Source organism: Papio anubis, chromosome 4 (assembly GCF_008728515.1).
Source record: "Papio anubis isolate 15944 chromosome 4, Panubis1.0, whole genome shotgun sequence".
Lineage (NCBI taxonomy): Eukaryota > Metazoa > Chordata > Mammalia > Primates > Cercopithecidae > Papio > Papio anubis.
This window is the reverse complement of record NC_044979.1, coordinates 27,108,520-27,126,489: the sequence shown is the minus strand read 5'-3', so window position 1 is coordinate 27,126,489 and position 17,970 is coordinate 27,108,520. Positions and strand designations below refer to the sequence as shown.

The following is a 17,970-nucleotide window of genomic DNA, read 5'->3' as shown; positions in this document are numbered from 1 at the left end:
TTGGAGAGTAAAAATGACAAATCAAAAGAGTGGAAATCAAGTATTAAAAGGTTTCTTGGTTTAGACTGGTGTCCTAGGAAGAACTACCAAGATAAGGATGTTTATACTTCAGCCCTGCAAACAAATGAGAGTAAGCCACATCAAAATTAAGCTTGAATATCCTCAAAAAGAAAGAAACTCTCTTTGTAGCCATACGAAGTAGAAAGGTAGGGGGTTGGTAACAAAGATTGGCCATTAGTATGAATCTGTGAGTTAATAAAAAATGGAAATAAACTCATTTAATGTGAGTCCCTAAAGATTTTCAGCATAGTTCCCAGATATTTGGAGTGATTGAGTCTGAAGTACTTCAGCAAGGGAAATGTGACCCAGCTCCAATGGAGCCCTCAACGGAGGCAGTAGTTGGATGGGGCCAAACTGAGTTGTCTTCAGCAATGTGCTGATTTTAACTATATGATCATTTAAAAAATAGGAATACTTTCTGTGGTAGGCCAGACATCTTTGTTTTTCAACCATATTTACCAAGATTTCACCCTTAGGGAATAGATTTTCATCTTAATTTATAGAAGTCTTTGAGAAACCTAGGAAATGGCTAATGAGGTAGATCTTTTTAGTGGTAGATAAAAATTAGGAGATGTTAGAATCTTTTCTTTTTAATAATAATAACCTCAATTTTTTAATACCTTTAAAATTATGAAAATAGCCAGGCATGGTAGCTCATGCCTGTAATCCCAGAACTTTGGGAGGCCGAGGTGGGCGGATCACCTGAGGTTGGGAGTTCAAGACCAGCCTGACCAAATGGAGTAACACCGTCTCTACTAAAAATACAGTATTATCCTGGCATGGTGGCATATGCGGGTAATCCCAGCTACCCAGGAGGCTGAGGCAGGAGAATTGCTTGAACCTGGGAGGCAGAGGTTGCGGTGAGCCGAGCTCATACTGTTGCACTCTAGCCTGGGCAACAAGAGTGAAACTCTGTCTCGAGGAGGAAAAATAAATAAATAAATATATATACACACATACACACACACACACACACATACATATATATGAAAATAGCCTTTTATTTAAAAAAATACAAAAATACATAAGTAGCAGAAGTAATTTGGTAGGAGAATTGAATATCAAATGTTTAGTTTTTTTTTTTTTTTAAGCAAAACATAGATGTTTTGTGTACACAATTTATTCTTTATATAAACGCCACTTACGTTTAACAGCTAATTCCCAACTTGGATTTATGTATTATTTGAAACAGAATTTGATTCTTATTGTCTCATGACAAATGGCTGTTTTCTCATACATTTTTATGAAAAGCTACAATCTTGAGTTGGAAGAATGGAAGAATAAAGCTTGACTTTTAAACATGAAGTGTATAGCTTAATTCAAAGAAAATTAATAGTGGTATGTTAAAAGCAGATAGAGTTCTTTACACTGTAGAAGTCAGTCTGGAGACTTGATTGTTGTAAATGTCTTTTTGTTTGTTCTACTGTTTTGTAACATAATTTGAAGGGTTTTATAAAAATAAATGCAGAGAGATGAATTTAGCTGTACCACTCTTATTTGCATATCTGATCGCTTAATAAATGGTAGTAATATTAATAGGATGCTTGCCTAGAATGAAAGGAATTTTAATAAGGAGAGTATGATCACTATTCACCCGAAATATGATAAGTATTCACTCTTACGTATAAATCAACACCTCATGTATCATTGGTTGATTTTGGTAAAAATTATGCAGTTTCAAGAAAGCAGAAAGCTCTTTATCCCAACATGTTTTTACTCTCACTGGGAAAAATGGCAACTTGAAAAAGTATTTAGAAACTTGCATATGATAATCGGGTGGTATTTAGTGTCATTAGGGACAAAGTTTAGTTTTTTTTGAGAATGTAAAACTGTACATGTTGGTTTTGTCTTAGCACATATGACAGGAACAAACTAAAACTATTCAATCTGTTGCCTTGTTCTGATAGATGTGTATGGACTCAGAAAAACATATGATCTACACTTTTGGTGGTAGAATTTTGACTTGTAATGGCAGCGTAGATGACAGCAGAGCCAGTGAACCACAATTCAGTGGCTTATTTGCTTTCAACTGTCAATGTCAAACCTGGAAACTTCTTCGAGAGGACTCCTGTAATGCTGGGCCTGAGGACATCCAGTCTCGAATAGGACACTGCATGCTATTCCACTCAGTAAGAATATTCCGTACATTGCGTAAATGTTATTTTATCATGTATACCTAGATAGGAAAAGAAGTGGTGAAATCTAATTCTCCAGGAAGTGATAAAAACTTTTCCTTAGGAATAAATGATTAGTGTAGCAATGACAGAGAAAGACAAAACTTCTTTAACAGTGAACTGTTGGCTAATTGTGAGACTCTTCCCATCAGCCTGGTAATTCCTAAGTAGTTATTACCTGACTACTAATCTAGGCAATCTTACAACTAATTTCACTGCTTAAATCGATTTTGTAGCTTTGTTCCTTTCTTAGGTCTTTCCACTTACTAATTTCTCTTAGTAATTAGAAGGACAATTTCTTTCTCTCTTTTTTTCCCTTCTGCTATTCTCCATTAAGTACAAAGAATTTAAGATTTGATTTTATAGAATTAGAATTTACATGTATCAGCAATGGTCAGGCACAGTGGATTACTTGAGGCCAGAAGTTCGAGACCAGCCTGGCCAACATGGCGAAACCTCATCTCTAGTAAAAATACAAAAATTAGCCTGGCATGGTGACCTGTGCCTGTAGTCCCAGCTACTTGGGAGGCTGAGGTGGGAGAATGGCTTGAACCCAGAAGGCAAAAGCTGCAGCAGTGAGCCAAGATCATGCCATTGTACTCTAGCCTGGGTGACAGAGCAAGATTCTGTCTCAATAATAATAATAATAATAAATGTATCAGCAAAACCAACATACAGAGTGTTTTTTTAACCTTTTCAGATGTTTTAATGAAATCTTGGTCTTCTTTCTGTGAACATAGCTTTAAAACAATATCATGGAATATTTTAAACATGTTCTTTAACATGTATTTTAAACATGTTTTTCTCTGTACAAAATGGAGAGGATAATATAATTAATAATACATTTTTGTGTGCTCATTTGTTAGTTTCAGCAGTCATCAATAATCTGCTCATTTTTCATACAGCTATTCCACTTTAATTTCATTCATTTTCTTGATGTTTCTTTGATTTTTAAGTTTATTCTTAAATTTTACTGTGCTGGAGTATTTTAAAAATTTTTATTATTCCTTTCTTGTTACAGCACCTGCTGTAGTGTTTTAAAGCAGATCCCAGATACTGTATCATCATACTTGTAAATACTACTATAGTGTATAATTGTAACAGATAAGGGCTTTTTAAAAACATAATTACAGTTGGGTGTGTTGGTACACACCTGTGGTCCCAGCTACCCAGGAGGCTGAGGATTGCTGGAGCCCAGTTCTGGGCCACATTGCACTGTGCTTGATCAGTTGTTCATACTAAGTTTGGCATCAGTATGGTTACCTCCCAGACCGAAGGACCACCAGGTTGCTTAAGTAGAGGTTAATTGGCTAGGTCAGAAACAGAACAGGTCAAAACTCCCATGCTGATCAATAGTGCGATCGCTCCTGTGATAGCCACTGTGCTGCAGCCTGGGCAATATAGCAAGACTCTCTCTTAAAAAAAAAAAAAAGAAAACATAATTGTAGTATCATTATCAACCAAAATAAAAGCAATTCTTTATTATCATTTAATATTCTATCTGTGTTCTTTTTTTCTAATATACTGAAAAATATCTTTACTTGGTTGGTTTAAGTCAAGATTCAAAAAAGGTATTTTGCATTTGGTTGTTATGTCTCATACATTTTTTTAAAAAATTGTAATAGTACTCTTTCCTCCTATTCCCTATTCTCCCCCACACACACAACCCACTAAGCGAGACATTTGTGCTCTAGAATCTCCCATATTTCCAGTTTTGATTTTGATTTTATCTTCGTAGTGTAATTTAATGTGTTCCTCTTTCATATTTCCTATAAACTGGTCATTGCACTCAGAGGCTTGATTTTAGATTCACTGTCTTTTTTGAGGGCTGGGGAGAATGTGGAAGAATACTTCATAGACACTCTGATTGCAAAATATAAAGAAGCATTTAATAACTGGTTGTCATGCTTTCGATGATGTTAATAGGTTGGGTGTTATTAGCCTGACTGATCAATTATAAAGTTTTCTTTCAAACTTGTGCCTAATGGTTTTTGTAGCCTTTCGTTGCCTAAATTTTGTTAGGATGTGTAAGATGGTGATTTTTCTAATGATGTCATTTCCTCTGCATTTATTAAGTGTGTGATTCTCCTATTATGGAGGGAGAAAAAAAAACTTCCTCTCATTAACCTTTTGGTTACCCTGAAATGTAAAGCATACTGAATAGGCAGTATAAATGTTTGATTGTTTTCCTTTATTGTTTTTCATATTAATGAGTTAACTTTGAGGCTCCAAAGCTAACCAATGATAAGTGTACAGAAATTTTATTATTAAGTATTTTACATATTTGATGTATTTCTATCCAGTGCTGTCATTCTTCTTCTTTTATTTTGAGACAGAGTTTTGTTTTTGTTGCCCAGGCTGGAGTGCAATGGTGCAGTCTTGGCTCACTGCAACCTCTGCCTCCTAATTTCAAGTGATTCTTTTGCCTCAGCCTCCCAAGTAGCTGGGATTACAGGCATGCACCACCACGCCCAGCTAATTTTTTGTGTTTAGTAGAGACAGAGTTTCACCATGTTGGCCAGGCTGGTCTCGAGCTCCTGACCTCAGGTGATCCACCTGCCTCTGCCTCCTAAAGTGCTGGGATTACAGGCCTGAGCCACTGTACCCGGCCACTTTCTTGATGCTCAAATTTTTCTCTTTGGCTAGTAGGAGCACCCCCACACCACCACCACCACATATTTATGTATCTTTTTTTGTAAGAGAAAAATTAAATCGTGAGTTCATACTGATTTGTCTAATTCAAATAAAATATTTTTTATCTTAATGTCTTCTATTTTGTAACTTATAACTTTTCTTTTTTTTTTAGAGATAGGGTCTTGCCCTGCCACCCTGGCTGGAGTGCAGATCATAGCTCACTACAGCCTTGAGTGTCAGGGCTCAAATGATCCTCTCACCTTAGCCTCCCAAGTAGCTAAAACTATAGGTGTGTACCACCACACCTGGGTTTGTTGTAGTGGTAGTAGTAGTAGTAGTAGTAGTAGTAGTAGTAGAAGTAGAAGTAGAAGAAGTAGAAGTAGTAGAAGAAGTAGAAGTAGAAGAAGTAAAAGAAGTAGAGACAGGGCCTGGCTATGTTACCCAGGCTGGTCTCAAGCAATCGTCCCACCTTGGCCTGCCCAAATGCTAGGACTACAGGTGTGAGCCACCATGCCTGGCCTATTTTTGTGTCTTTTAAGGTTAAAATACTGCTTCATAACATTACTTGCTTTGTCTGTCTATAATAGCTTTCACAGTAAAAAAGCTAACAACAGAATCACTGAGTGCTGTTTAATGTTGGTTTCTGGTTATTTTTCTGTTTAGGATTTAGACTTCTAGGGATGGGTAGTCAAAATGTATGTATTAAAATCACTAGAAATACTACTTCTCTGTGTGAGTATATCTTTGTATACAGATAGGTTTATTTGTTGTTGGATTTTTTTTGCCCAAATTTTAGATTTTTTTTTCTTTAGTTAATTTTGTCTTCTAATTAAATAAAAGCATATACATGGTTCTAAAGTCAAAACCATATGTCAAGGTATTTTTGGAGAGGTCTTTCTGCTCTGTTCCTGCCACTATAGGTAACTGTCTTTATTAGGTTTTGGTTTATCCTTCCTTTGTTTTTGAAAAAAAGAAAAAATCTCTACTCTCGCTCGCGTGCTGTCTCTCTCACTTTTCCCCTCTCTCGCTTTCTCTTTCCCTCTCTCCCTCTCTTTTTGTCTCATACACAGATGTTCCTCCTTCTCCATTCCTACACAAAGGAAGAAGGAACCTGAATGTATCATTCTGCACCTTGCTTTTCTTCTTTAACAGGATGTCCTAGAGATCACCTTTTAGCAATATGTAGAGAGCTTCCTCTTTCCCTTTTATTCCAGCTCCATTGGGATCTATTGTAAAATTACTTTTGTAGAGGTTTAAGTTTTTAAAGGCTCATTCTGAGTTCTTCATGGAAGTGACAAGTTTCTCCTTTCTTCTTTTTTTTCTTCTTTTTCAGAAAAATCGTTGCTTATATGTATTTGGTGGCCAGCGATCAAAGACCTATTTGAATGATTTCTTTAGTTATGATGTGGACTCTGATCATGTAGACATAATATCAGATGGCACCAAGAAAGACTCTGGGATGGGTAAGGGCATTGAGTGATTTCTTCTCTCATGTCTTAATTACTTTAGGTAGAAAACTACAATTCATTCTCTTTTCTTTCTAATCATTTTTCACCCTTTCTTTATTTCCTTAATTGAGTAATTCTGAGTAAGAGAAAGAAAATTCTACCAGCTTATTCAGTTCTATCTGTTTTTAAATATGTATAAAGTTTTTAAGCTATTGATTCTTGCAACCCGCCCCCCAACCCTCAACAAGCACACACACAAACAATTCATTTAGAAATTCACATACTTTCTGCTCGAAGGAAATCCTTCGATTGGTGGGCGGGTTGCAAGAATCAATAGCTTAAAAACTTTTTATTCTATGTTTTTATTCTATGTTTGCTAATTTTTTTCGTCTTCTGTTTTCACTGTAGTGATCTTTATATTAGGCACTAGCATAGTAGGGTGTGTGTCTTAAGCGGGGAACTTCATGGGATTGGTAACACCTTGTAAATTTAAAAACTCAGCATCCAAGAGGTTATTAGTAATGGAATGGCTGGTTTGCTTAGATTATACATATTGCCCTGGCATAATTATTAATAGTGCTCCATTCATTTTCAAAAGTGTCCTGTTTTGATCATTTACAGTTACCCTGCATAGTAGTTGCTTTGCCTGTGATTATTGTACATAAAAGAGTGACTTTGATTAAGGTGCAACGGTTTAAAATGCTAATTTGAACAATAGGGTGAGAAATTTGATCAGCTTTTCTTTTTAACTGTTGCTTATAAATTGGTGTTTTTTATTAATGACTCATTTGCAAAATGTGGATAAAAGCACCTGTTTCACAGACATTGTTCATTGTCTTCTGTAGGCCCAATATTATTTTAGGCACTTGGGATTCATCTATGGACCTGGAGGATCCTTTCCCTCAGAGGACTCACATTTTAGTGGAGAGAGACCTGCAGTTGTGTTCTAAGTACTGTGAAGAAAATACACTGGATGCTTTGATAATGAGTAACAGGGGAGGTCTCATTTAGACAGAGTAGATTGGGAAACCACCTCTGAGGAGGTAATCTTTAAGATTTAAGATGAAAAGTAGAGAATTAGGAAGAACCATGTGAAGAACCGAGAGAAGAACAAGTACAGAGTTCCCAAAGCAGTAAGGAACCTGGGGTGTTCGGAAATAGTGGGACTGGTATGAATTGAGGATGGGGAAAGTTGGTATGAAACTAGGTTAGAGCTACAGAGATAAGAGTCGCAGTATTCAGTGCCTTGTTACAAATGCAAGGAGTTTGGATTTTTTTTTTCCGAATAAAATAGGAGATAATTCAAAGGTTTAATGTCAGTATCTTGATCTGATTTAAGTTTTGAAAATACCACTTCTTTGTCTAGGTGTACATTTTCCAAGTGGTTAATTTTGACAATATTCCTGTGAGTTGCATTAGTTCAAAGGCTTGTTGACTGAGGATTTTTATGGCAGGGGTTGAGCATCTGGTTAGAATTACTTCGAAAAATTTCCCACCTAAAATTGTTGCAGTTATACTTGGAATTGAGGAACCTCAGTGGCTCTGTTAGCATATTAGAGTGAAATGGAAATTATTCTCTTTTTTCCTGTCCCCACCCCCCATCTCTGCCTCTCTCACTTTCTTTCTTTTCCCTCCTTTCCATTCATTTTCCCATGTCCCTCTTACTTCTCCCCCAACTTTCTCTCTCCTCGAGGATTCTAATATGCAGCTGGGATTGAGAACCACTGTTCTGGCTCTCCAGAGTCTATTTCAGTCCTTAGTTAATCTTAGGCAAGTTACCTAATGTCTCAGCTTTTGCTTCCACATTTGTAAATGGCCCAAATTAGATTTTAAGGAAAATACTGTCTCCATTCATGGCTACTCTAGGAGTAGAGATGGGTTAACCCTCTAGTTTTGGTTGGTGTTACTGTTGGGTGCCTTAATTTTCACAAAAAGATGTTAGTGCTACCCTCAGGTTCACTAATCTAGCCAGTTAACATCAAATCATGCCAATTTTGCCTCATCTCTCTATTCCCATTGCTGCTTCACTATGAACTAGTTTGGGCTAACATCACCTATTTGGCCTCTGTCTCTAGACTTCCTCTCCCTGTGTACCCTCCCTGCAACCCATTCTCCACACTGCAAGCAGAATACAGCTATTCTGTGTTACCAGTAAAGAATAGAACCGTATGCCTTAACATTTATACAGCAGATATTTTTTGGTCACCTACTGTGTGCCAGACAATAAGCTACGCACTAGGAGTACAACTGTGAATGAGGGCCCTATCTTCATGGAGTTACGGTTGTACATGGAGAGGTAAAATAAAGTGACAACCTTACCTTTAGATTAGTGCTAATGAAGAAAAGAACATATTTTTAAAAATATAAACCTGATGGGTGTTCTTCCTCACTTTAAATCTTGTTTCTCCCTGCCCTCAGGATTAAGTCTAAACTTAACGTAATTCACAGACTCTTTTATGATGTGCCCCAGTTCAGTTCTGCAGTCCTGTACTTCGTATCTGTACACTTCTTGCCACCAACTCTCTGTTTCACGACCACCGAATATTAAATCTTTATAGATAGTGTGTTTTACTTGCCTTTGATACTTGCCCATGCTATTCCTCCTACCTGAATCACTTTCCTCTCACCTCCAAAATCTAGCTAACTTGTACTGCTTACCTCTCAGATCTTAGCTTGTAGATCGTTGTCTCCCAAAATTCTCTAATGCCTTAAGCCCAGGTTAGAAATTTAAAAACATGTGGCTCTAGCCATCCTTGTTAACACAATTCTAGGTATTCATCTGGCTGTATAAAATCTTGACTGTGCTTTTCAAAACCTGTACAAACATCAGCTGAAATAGACAAGACTTTGTTCACGATTTCTTAAAGAGCATTCAGTGGTTTCAGTACTCTAGATCTCCTAAAAGTGTTTTACTGAACTAAGTTAGACTGTTCAAAAAACCTCACATCAGAACCATGGTATATTATATTGCCCTCCCATAGAATTACTTTTACCTCACTTTTAAAAAGTACATTTTTTTCTCTCTTACTAGATTATTGTAAGCCGTGAAAAGTACTTTTAAGAAGGTGGAATACTATTTAAATTCCCACATTTTAAAATATTCGTAGAAAACACCAATTTTATCCATTATGTAGATGCTCTGTAGCTTATTAATCATTCTGTTGTTTGTTAACTGTTGTTCTAAAGATTTTTTTACTCCAGTTAATTACTGTAATTTGAGATGGACTTAACATATAATTACTGTGTTTATCTGTGATTCAGTAATGTGGCTTATTTGATTAAAATTGTATTTACAATGTGAGTATCAAATGGGATTGTTTGAGCTCATAGAATAAATTTGTTTGAACTATTGAGATCACCGAGATGGTATAGCTAATAGTAAAATTACTGCTGTTTATGTAATTCTGTATTGTCAGATACTATAAAATCTTAAATTGTTGCTCTTTATAATTATCTAAATGTACCATCTTAGATTTAACATCTAAAGATCTGAAGCAACTTTAATTCCTATTTTTAAACTACAGTGTAACAATTTTATGCTCTCCGCAGAAGAAAATTATAATTTAAATCAATGGATTGGCAGCTGCTTTAAGGGATTTATTAGCATTGTGTCTAACACATACATAATTACATCAGAATTCAGCATATCTAAAATTTGAGTTTATTTCTGAGAAACTTTTGGCAATAAGACTGTGAACACAAGGGGTTTAGCAGATTCCCCATATGTAAGCTCTGTATTTAACACTAATTGAAACGTATGTGTAGAAGATGATCTGTCACACCACCAGAGTTTTGTAGTTTGCTATAGAAACTCAGTCTGCTATAGTAAGAGCGCTTTCTCCTGTTCATATTCATTCAAGTAAGAAACATATATTGAACCTTCTTCATTTGTCAAATGCTAAGTCAAGTATTGGTAATACTGAGCTCTTACAACCTGATCCTTGTTCTTTAGTAGTTATGTATTTAGCTGTTTTGATCTTTAAATTCTGTCCACTCTGTTTTCCCACATCTGCCATTTTTTATTCCATCCTGTTCTAACCGTCGTAGCAGATTGGTACAATTGAAAGAATAGCAAATTGAGAATCGGAAGACTTGGTCTCTCTTTGTCTGGGTCTGCCACTCAGCCCTCTGCAGTTCTAGAAAAATTACATAACTTCTCTGAACCTGATTATTCATCTGAAAATGAGGGGATTGGACCAGTTGATCATAAGACCATCTATCTCCAAAATTTTGAAAATTAAATTTCATTCCCTTCTGCTGTTATCAGGCTGTGAAACTAAGATATAAGGACTATGTGAGTTATGTCTACAGAACTTGATTTATCTATAAATAAATTTTTATGAAAACCTTAAAAGCAAAATCATACTGATTTTCATTTCGGCCCTAGGAATGTGCTTATTGTGCTTACTGACATTTTAAAAAATTAGTATAGTCATAACTCCTTATGTTTCTGATCCTTTTATACTTTTACCAATTAAATGAGTAAAGCCAAACCAGCAACACAGAGAAGATTTTGAAGCTAATGATTTGCTGTCATTAGCTGTCATAAGCAGGTATCTTACATTCTGGTTAAAATGTATTTGGTTCAGCCTTTTTTTTTTTTTTTTTAACAGTACTTTATCATTATCTGTTAAAATACAAAAAATATGTTTTTTTGACTAAGCATTTTACAAAACCCAGGAACTTTTCCTACTCATATACTTTTATACATAGATTAGTTACTGAACTAGAAAATGGTAGTGCTTATTTTCAACATAACTAGGCTTCACTGCTGTCAGTTTAGTATCTTTTGTATTTGGTGTATCTACTTTTTTAGTAGAGTATCTACTTTTTTCCCTGTCAAAATTATTGGTAATAATAACTTTCCTTAATTTCCCCCTTCCACTCTCCCAGGGGTGTTTTTGCTAGTTACATTTTTACAAAAGTATTTTGTATTTTTAGATATGAAATTTAGATTACTTGATAGTAAATGAGAATTATTAAGTTCACACGTAAAAACCAACATGCAAGAACACTAACAACAATTTTGAAAATGAAAGTTAATGAAGTAGTACTGGCACTACCAGTTATTTATAAAGCTACAGTTTGGTACAGATTAATGGGATGAAATAGAACAGATAGTATAAAAATGTCCCCAATGCATATGAGAATTTAGTATATGGTAAAGTTGGCATTTCCAGTCAGAGACGAAGAATAGATTAAACAATATATGACATGGAGACATTGCTTAAGACTTGGCAGTATTTTTAAAAAAGGAAAATCTGACTCCAGCCTGGGCAACAGCAAGATTCTTTCTCTTTAAATAAGTAAGTAAGTAAATAAATGAATGAATGAATGAATGAATAAATAAATAAATAAAATATGAATGAATGGGAAAATCTGGATCCCTACTTGACTTTTGTATATCAAAGAAAAGTCTAGGTGAACTTAGGTTTCATACTTAAGAAATAAAATTATAATTCTAATTGTTTTTAATAATCTAGGATTAAGAGAAGACCTTTCTAAACATGCCACAAAACCCAGAAATCGTAAAGAAAAAGAATGTTTGATTTTTGCAAAATTAAAAAATATAAAAAATTGCAAGCTAGTAATGAAGACAAAGCTTAGTTCCTACAATGAACAAAAGACTCTTATAAACCAATAAAAGGTGGATAATCCTCTAGTAGAACAATGACAAATGATATGAATAGATACTTTAAAGAAAAAATAATTCATATTGCCAGTAAATTTACACATATACAGATGCTCAGCTTTATTCATAACTTTTAAGTGTAAATTAAAAGATCACACTCAGTGAATGTTGGTATGGCCATGAGGAAGCAGGTATCTTACATTCTGGTTGAAATGTATTTGGTTCAGCCCTTTTTTTTTTTTTTTTTTAACAGTACTTTATCATTATCTGTTAAAATGCAAAAAATATGTTTTTTTGACTAAGCATTTTACAAAACCCAGGAACTTTTCCTACTCATATACTTTTATACATCCACAAAAAATAAACTATACAGAGATATTTATCATAGTATTGCATGCAAGGAGAAAAAATCTGGAGATAGATTGACCATCAATTTATTTGATTTTTATTTATTTGATTGTCCACCAGTAAATAAATTGGTTGGTCCATTCAATGAGTTCAGGTTTTTTGTAGCTTAATACAGCTGAGATAAATCAGTAAATATTGTTGAGTGTCAAAAGCTAGTAATAGAAGTTAGTTCTGAACTGAAGTTGCTGCTAGTGCTTAATAGGTCCCCATCCAACCTTTAAAATGTCCCAACTTTCAAAGAGAAGGATGTGACAGACACTGTTGTTTGCTTACCCAAGAGTCATTGGCTCTTTCTTCTGTTAACCAAACCATAATTTTGTGTAATGGCAAGTTGCCTAACCCCAGGGGATGAATGGTGAATCATTGTTAGTGTAAACCAGTCATTATTATCCTTTGGCAAATTATTTCAGTTTACATTCCTCCCATGTGACACAGTTCTGGCCAGTGAGACATAAAGAAAGTCTACTGGAGGACATTTGACAAAAATGTCTTCCCTGATGGCAATAGAGAGATGCTGAAAGAATTCTTTCCCTCCCTGCTTTGGGTGCTCCATATAAGGATGTGATGCTTAGAGCTGGTACTGGCAAGTTTCAAAAATGAGAAGGCCAAGAAAATTGCCGAAAGTTAACCTAGCACCATGATTTGGTTGAACTCTGAAACAATCTTGGAGCTACTTGCAAAATTTTGTTACATGAGCTAATTAATCTACTGTTAGTTATGTTTTCTGTTACTTGGAGCTGAAAATACCCTAATATATAGTGAATTCATGGAAAGCTGTTTTTTATTAGATTCTGTATTTCTGTGACAGCTCTGAAGATTGTTCTTTTCCTTTGTCTTAGCAAATCAGTAATGAGTATGTGCACTGGACCATGAAGCAAAAATAGAGTTGAGATTAATTCATAAGTTAATGCAATAACATATCTTCCTCAGGAATTCAAAGGACTTCGAAAATGTTTGTTAACTTCTTTTTATCCCCCCTCCCACAGGGTTTCTTTATGTTAAATACTCTGACAATCTCTGCCATTTGCTTAGAGGATAAACCAAGGAAGGAAGAGAAAAGATGTGATTCAGACATATAGATAAAATTTTTTTACTTCCCCTTTAGCTGTTCTATTTTGAGTTTTAAAGATGTTAAAGAAGAAATAGAGTTGAAGGATTATCATTGTAACTTCCTAAAACAATTCTAAAAATAACGAGTTGGCAGTGATGATTGTTGTATCATTCTTATTTTCTTTCAGATAAATGTTCTTTCAAAATATGTTAATGATTAACATTTACTGATCTGCTTGATTAATTTTTCTTTGTGAGTCAGTTTCTAAACTGGTTAAGGTGAAAGACTGGTTAAGGTCCTAGCATTCAGTTGAGCTTTTTAGCAGTTGAATCTTAAAGTTTTTAAAATCATATATGTTGCAGATCTTTTGTCCTTCCCTCCTCCCCCAACTATACCCATTAGAAACTGTTAAATTGGTCGGGCTTGGTGGCTCACGCCTGTAATCCCAGCAGTTTGGGAGGCCGAGGTGGGCAGATCACCTGAGGTTAGGAGTTCAAGATCAGCCTGGCCAACATAGTGAAACCCCAGCTCTACTAAAAATACAAAAGTTAGCCTGGCATGGTGATGCATGGCCATTGTCTTACCTACTCAGGAGACTGAGGCAGAAGAATTGCTGGAACCTGGGAGGCAGAAGTTGCAGTGAACTGAATTCACATTATTGCATTCCAGCCTGAGTGACAGAGTGAGACCCTGCCTCAAAAAACAAAAAAAAGAAAAGAAAAAGAAAAGAAACTGTTAAAAATGGAAAAGATAGCCTTGTTTTCATCTTGCAAGGACAATCAGTACAGAAAACTGTATTAATAGTTTTGCCATATTAGAATGAAAGCTGCTTTCTTGGTTTTGGCCTTTAGGTCTTTTTGTTTTCTGATACTGCCATTTTTATTTAACCAGCTTTCATTTTTTTAAATTATAATTATTATAAAAGTAATGGGATTCACATGATCAATAAAGCAAAACTCAAATAACATAGAATGCTATAAAATGAAAAGTACTTCTGCCAAAGTAGCAAACTGACACAGGCTGCTGATTCCCTTCCCCAGAATCAACCCCAGAGAAATAAAATTGAGAGCAGGTGGATTCCAGAAACTCCTTAAATGAGACTGAAGGCTCTCTCTCGCCCAGATCAACCTTCAGTTAATTTTTACCCTTTCACTATAGAAACTAGCAGCGGTAGCGTATCCCACTAGTGTCAGAATTCAGTGGGCAAACATTATGGCAGTGCAGAAACCCTGCTGGAGTTCAAAGTTGATGAAAACATGTGGACTGACCATCTGTTCTCAATAGTTCATTTCTTCTTCTCCCTTTGTCCAGGGAGACTGCCTTCTACTTCCTCTGAAGGGTTTAAAGGTACGAAACTGTTGCATAGGGGTGTGATCATATATGGAAATGATTCTTATTCTTTGTGCCTATGGTTCACAACCCTATGACTTTTCCTCTCTATTTTCCTTAATCTCTACCAGTACTGATGCCAGTTAAGGCCTGGCCTTTGAGTCCTGTCTGGTATATCTTATCGGAAAGAAGAGTTGAGTCCCTGAAAAACATTACCTTGCATGCTGATATAACTAGACAGTTGAGGACTACAACTGTCTTAAAAAACAAAAAAGACATACATGATGTAAAGCAGAATTATTAAAACAGATGAATGGCCAGGCATGGTGGCTAATGCCTGCAATCCCGGCACTTTTGGAGGCCGAGGCAGGTGGATCACCTGAGGTCAGGAGTTTGAGACCAGCCTGACCAACATAGAGAAACCCCGTCTCTACTAAAAATACAAAATTAGCCAGGCATAGTGGCATGTGCCTGTAGTCCCCAGCCACTCGGGAGGCTGAGACAGGAGAATCGCTTGAACCCAGAACCCAGGAGGCGGGAGTTGCAGTCAGCTGAGACTGTGTCATTGTACTCCAGCCTGGGCAACAAGAGCAAAACTCCATCTCAAAAAAAAACCAACAACAACAGGTGAACCAAGAATTTAAAATAAGCATGATGAATATACTTAAAGATGTAAGGGAACACACTAGTAATATGAAATAAGATCCAAACATTATAAAAACAGAACCATATGGAAATAGTAGATATGAAAAATATAATTAAAATGAAGACTACAATAAATATAAGTAGGATGGTATGAATGAATTAATCAATTGGAAGATTAGAGCACTCTCCCAGGAAAAAGCAGGGAAAAAAGATAAAGAAATAGAAAATAGAATAGAAAAACTAAGAAAGATAGAGAATTGTACAAGTACCAACATCTTAAAAGGAATTCCAGAAGAAAAGAAAAATAAAAATTTAAGCCCAGGCACGGGGGCTCACACCTGTAATCCCAGCACTTTGGGAGGCCAAGATGGGTGGATCACCTGAGGTCAGGAGTTCAAGATCAGCCTGACCAACATATTGAAACACTGTCTCTACTAAAAATGCAAAAATTAGCCAGGCTTGGTGGTGCATGCCTGTAATCCCAGCTACTTGGGAGGCTGAGGTAGGAGAATCACTTAAACCCACGGGCGGAGGTTGCAGTGAGCTGAGATTGTGCCACTGCACTCCAGCCTGGGCAACAAGAGTGAAACTCTGTCTCCAAAAAAAAGTAGGTGAAATAATTGTAGAAATAATGGAGATACATTTCCTAAAATTCAAAAATGATGAAAGACTTCAGATAGGCAAAAGAGCTCAGTGTACCAAATAGAACAAATAAGGGAAAGCACATACATAAGCAGATTAAAGTAGAATTAAGATTAGCAGAGAGAAAATGCTGAAAGATTTCAGAGAGAAAAAGCAGTTGACCTATAAGGGAACAAGAACATAGACGTGTGACAGTTGAACAGCAATGTGGAATGAGAAAAAAGGATAAAGTTTAAAAGCAGCCAAGAAAAACAACTTTGAACCAAGAAATTTAAATCTTCCTAACTTTGAGATGTGAGAGTGACATAAAATATTCTCAGGCATATTTACCTTAGCACATTTGCCATATAGAGACCCACAATAGAAACCCATCTGGGAGCAGGACTCAGTGAAAACTGAATCTAGGAAATGCTAGAAGTATGTGATAAATGGTGATCAAAATTTTTTGTTGCCTGAAGAAAAACACTAGGACCAATATTCTAGGTCATGGAACCATGGCGGAAGGGGAAAATGGGACACTATATAAATTCAGGTATTGTGATTAGAATATAGAGAAGAAACTCTTCTATATTGTTAACACTAAAATGTCATATACAAGGCTCAAGAGTTAATGGATCTTGATTTTCCTTCTAACTTTCCTTTCCCGTGTCATATATCAGTTCCACCGTCTCTTATATCTCATGTCATCTTCTTTCTTGGATTCCTTTTTTTGTTTTGTTGGAGTATCTCCTTAAAAAAGTTTTTTTGTTTTGTTTTGTTTTGTTTTGTTTTTTGTATATATCTAGTCATATGTATGAACTTAAATTCCCTTATTTTGCCCTCGTTAAGATTGCTAGTTTAACTGGAAATGGAAGGTTGGTTCCATATCTTTTTATATTTCTCAGAATTTTAAAGTTGTTTTTCCATTGTATTCTAGCATTCATTGTTACTGATAAGTTGTAGGGGCCAAAAGAGTTGTGATACTTTTCCTCAACCCTTATAAGAGTCATGGTTGACATGCCTATAATAAAAGACAGGTTAACGAGAAAGCATAACAAATTGATTTAATCAAAGTTTCATGTGGCGTGTGAGCCTTCAGAAGAAATGACCCAAAGACACAGGGAAAACTGTCCATTTTTATGCTAAGATTTAATGAAGAATGAACAGCTGGTTAGCAATGTGATTTGGTAAATGGCTATGATTTAATGCAGATAGACTGAGGTGGGGAAACCCATCAAGGCCTGTCTGTTCGGATTCTTCTTGGCCCCTCTGTGTAGCATTTCTTCCTCCTGGGTATGGGGCAGGACCCTGCTAGAGAAGGGTCTTAGGACCTACCATCAGACAAGGGTGGGTCACAGAATTTCTTTATGGCCAGCTCCTAGACAGAAAGGCAGAGGAAAGTTGGATCAGTAATTCAGGTTTTTAGAATTTGAAAGTCTAGGCTGACTTTGGGAAAAAGAGGTTCTAGTTTTTATGACCCACCTTGGGGAAGAGGAATTCTGATTTGATGACTCACTTCTAGGGAGAATGAGGGAAGAGAGGCAGGAGGGCAAAAGAAGTGAGAGAGAACTTGGTACTGAAGCTGTTCTGAGGCCTTCCAGTGTCCTTTAGTTCAAAGTACTTAGCATGCCAGAGTGTATTGTGTTCTGAGCCCCTGACAAGGTCTCATGTTAGTTTGATTTTTATTCCTCTGTATATAGTAATCTGCTGTTTCCTTCTTTGGAAGCTTTTAGAATTTTTCTTTTCCTGGAGTTTTAACGTTTCGTATTAAGGTAGAGATGTACATCTGTATATCATCTTTTTTTAAAAATTAAACATAGATATAGATGTATGTGTGCACCATCTTTTTAAATTAAACATGCCTAGCTTGCAGTGGGCTCTTTCAGACCGGACACCCAGTTCAGGGAAACTTTTTTTATTTTTTCTTCTACATTATTTCTTCTTTCCTTCTGGTCTTTTTTTCAGATA

The 17,970-nt window shown here is 35.9% G+C and overlaps 1 protein-coding gene across 6 annotated transcripts in view; it reads left to right on the top strand.

Moving 5' to 3' along the window:
- MKLN1 (muskelin 1) overlaps positions 1-17,970 on the top strand; it is a 161,694-nt gene that overhangs the window by 111,541 nt on the left and 32,183 nt on the right. For all 6 annotated transcript variants that reach the window (XM_021935346.1, XM_021935344.1, XM_021935348.1 and 3 more), the window contains exons 11-12: positions 1,968-2,189; positions 6,202-6,331. In XM_021935346.1, coding sequence (XP_021791038.1) covers positions 1,968-2,189; positions 6,202-6,331 — 352 coding nt within the window. The remainder of the gene's footprint in view (positions 1-1,967; positions 2,190-6,201; positions 6,332-17,970) is intronic.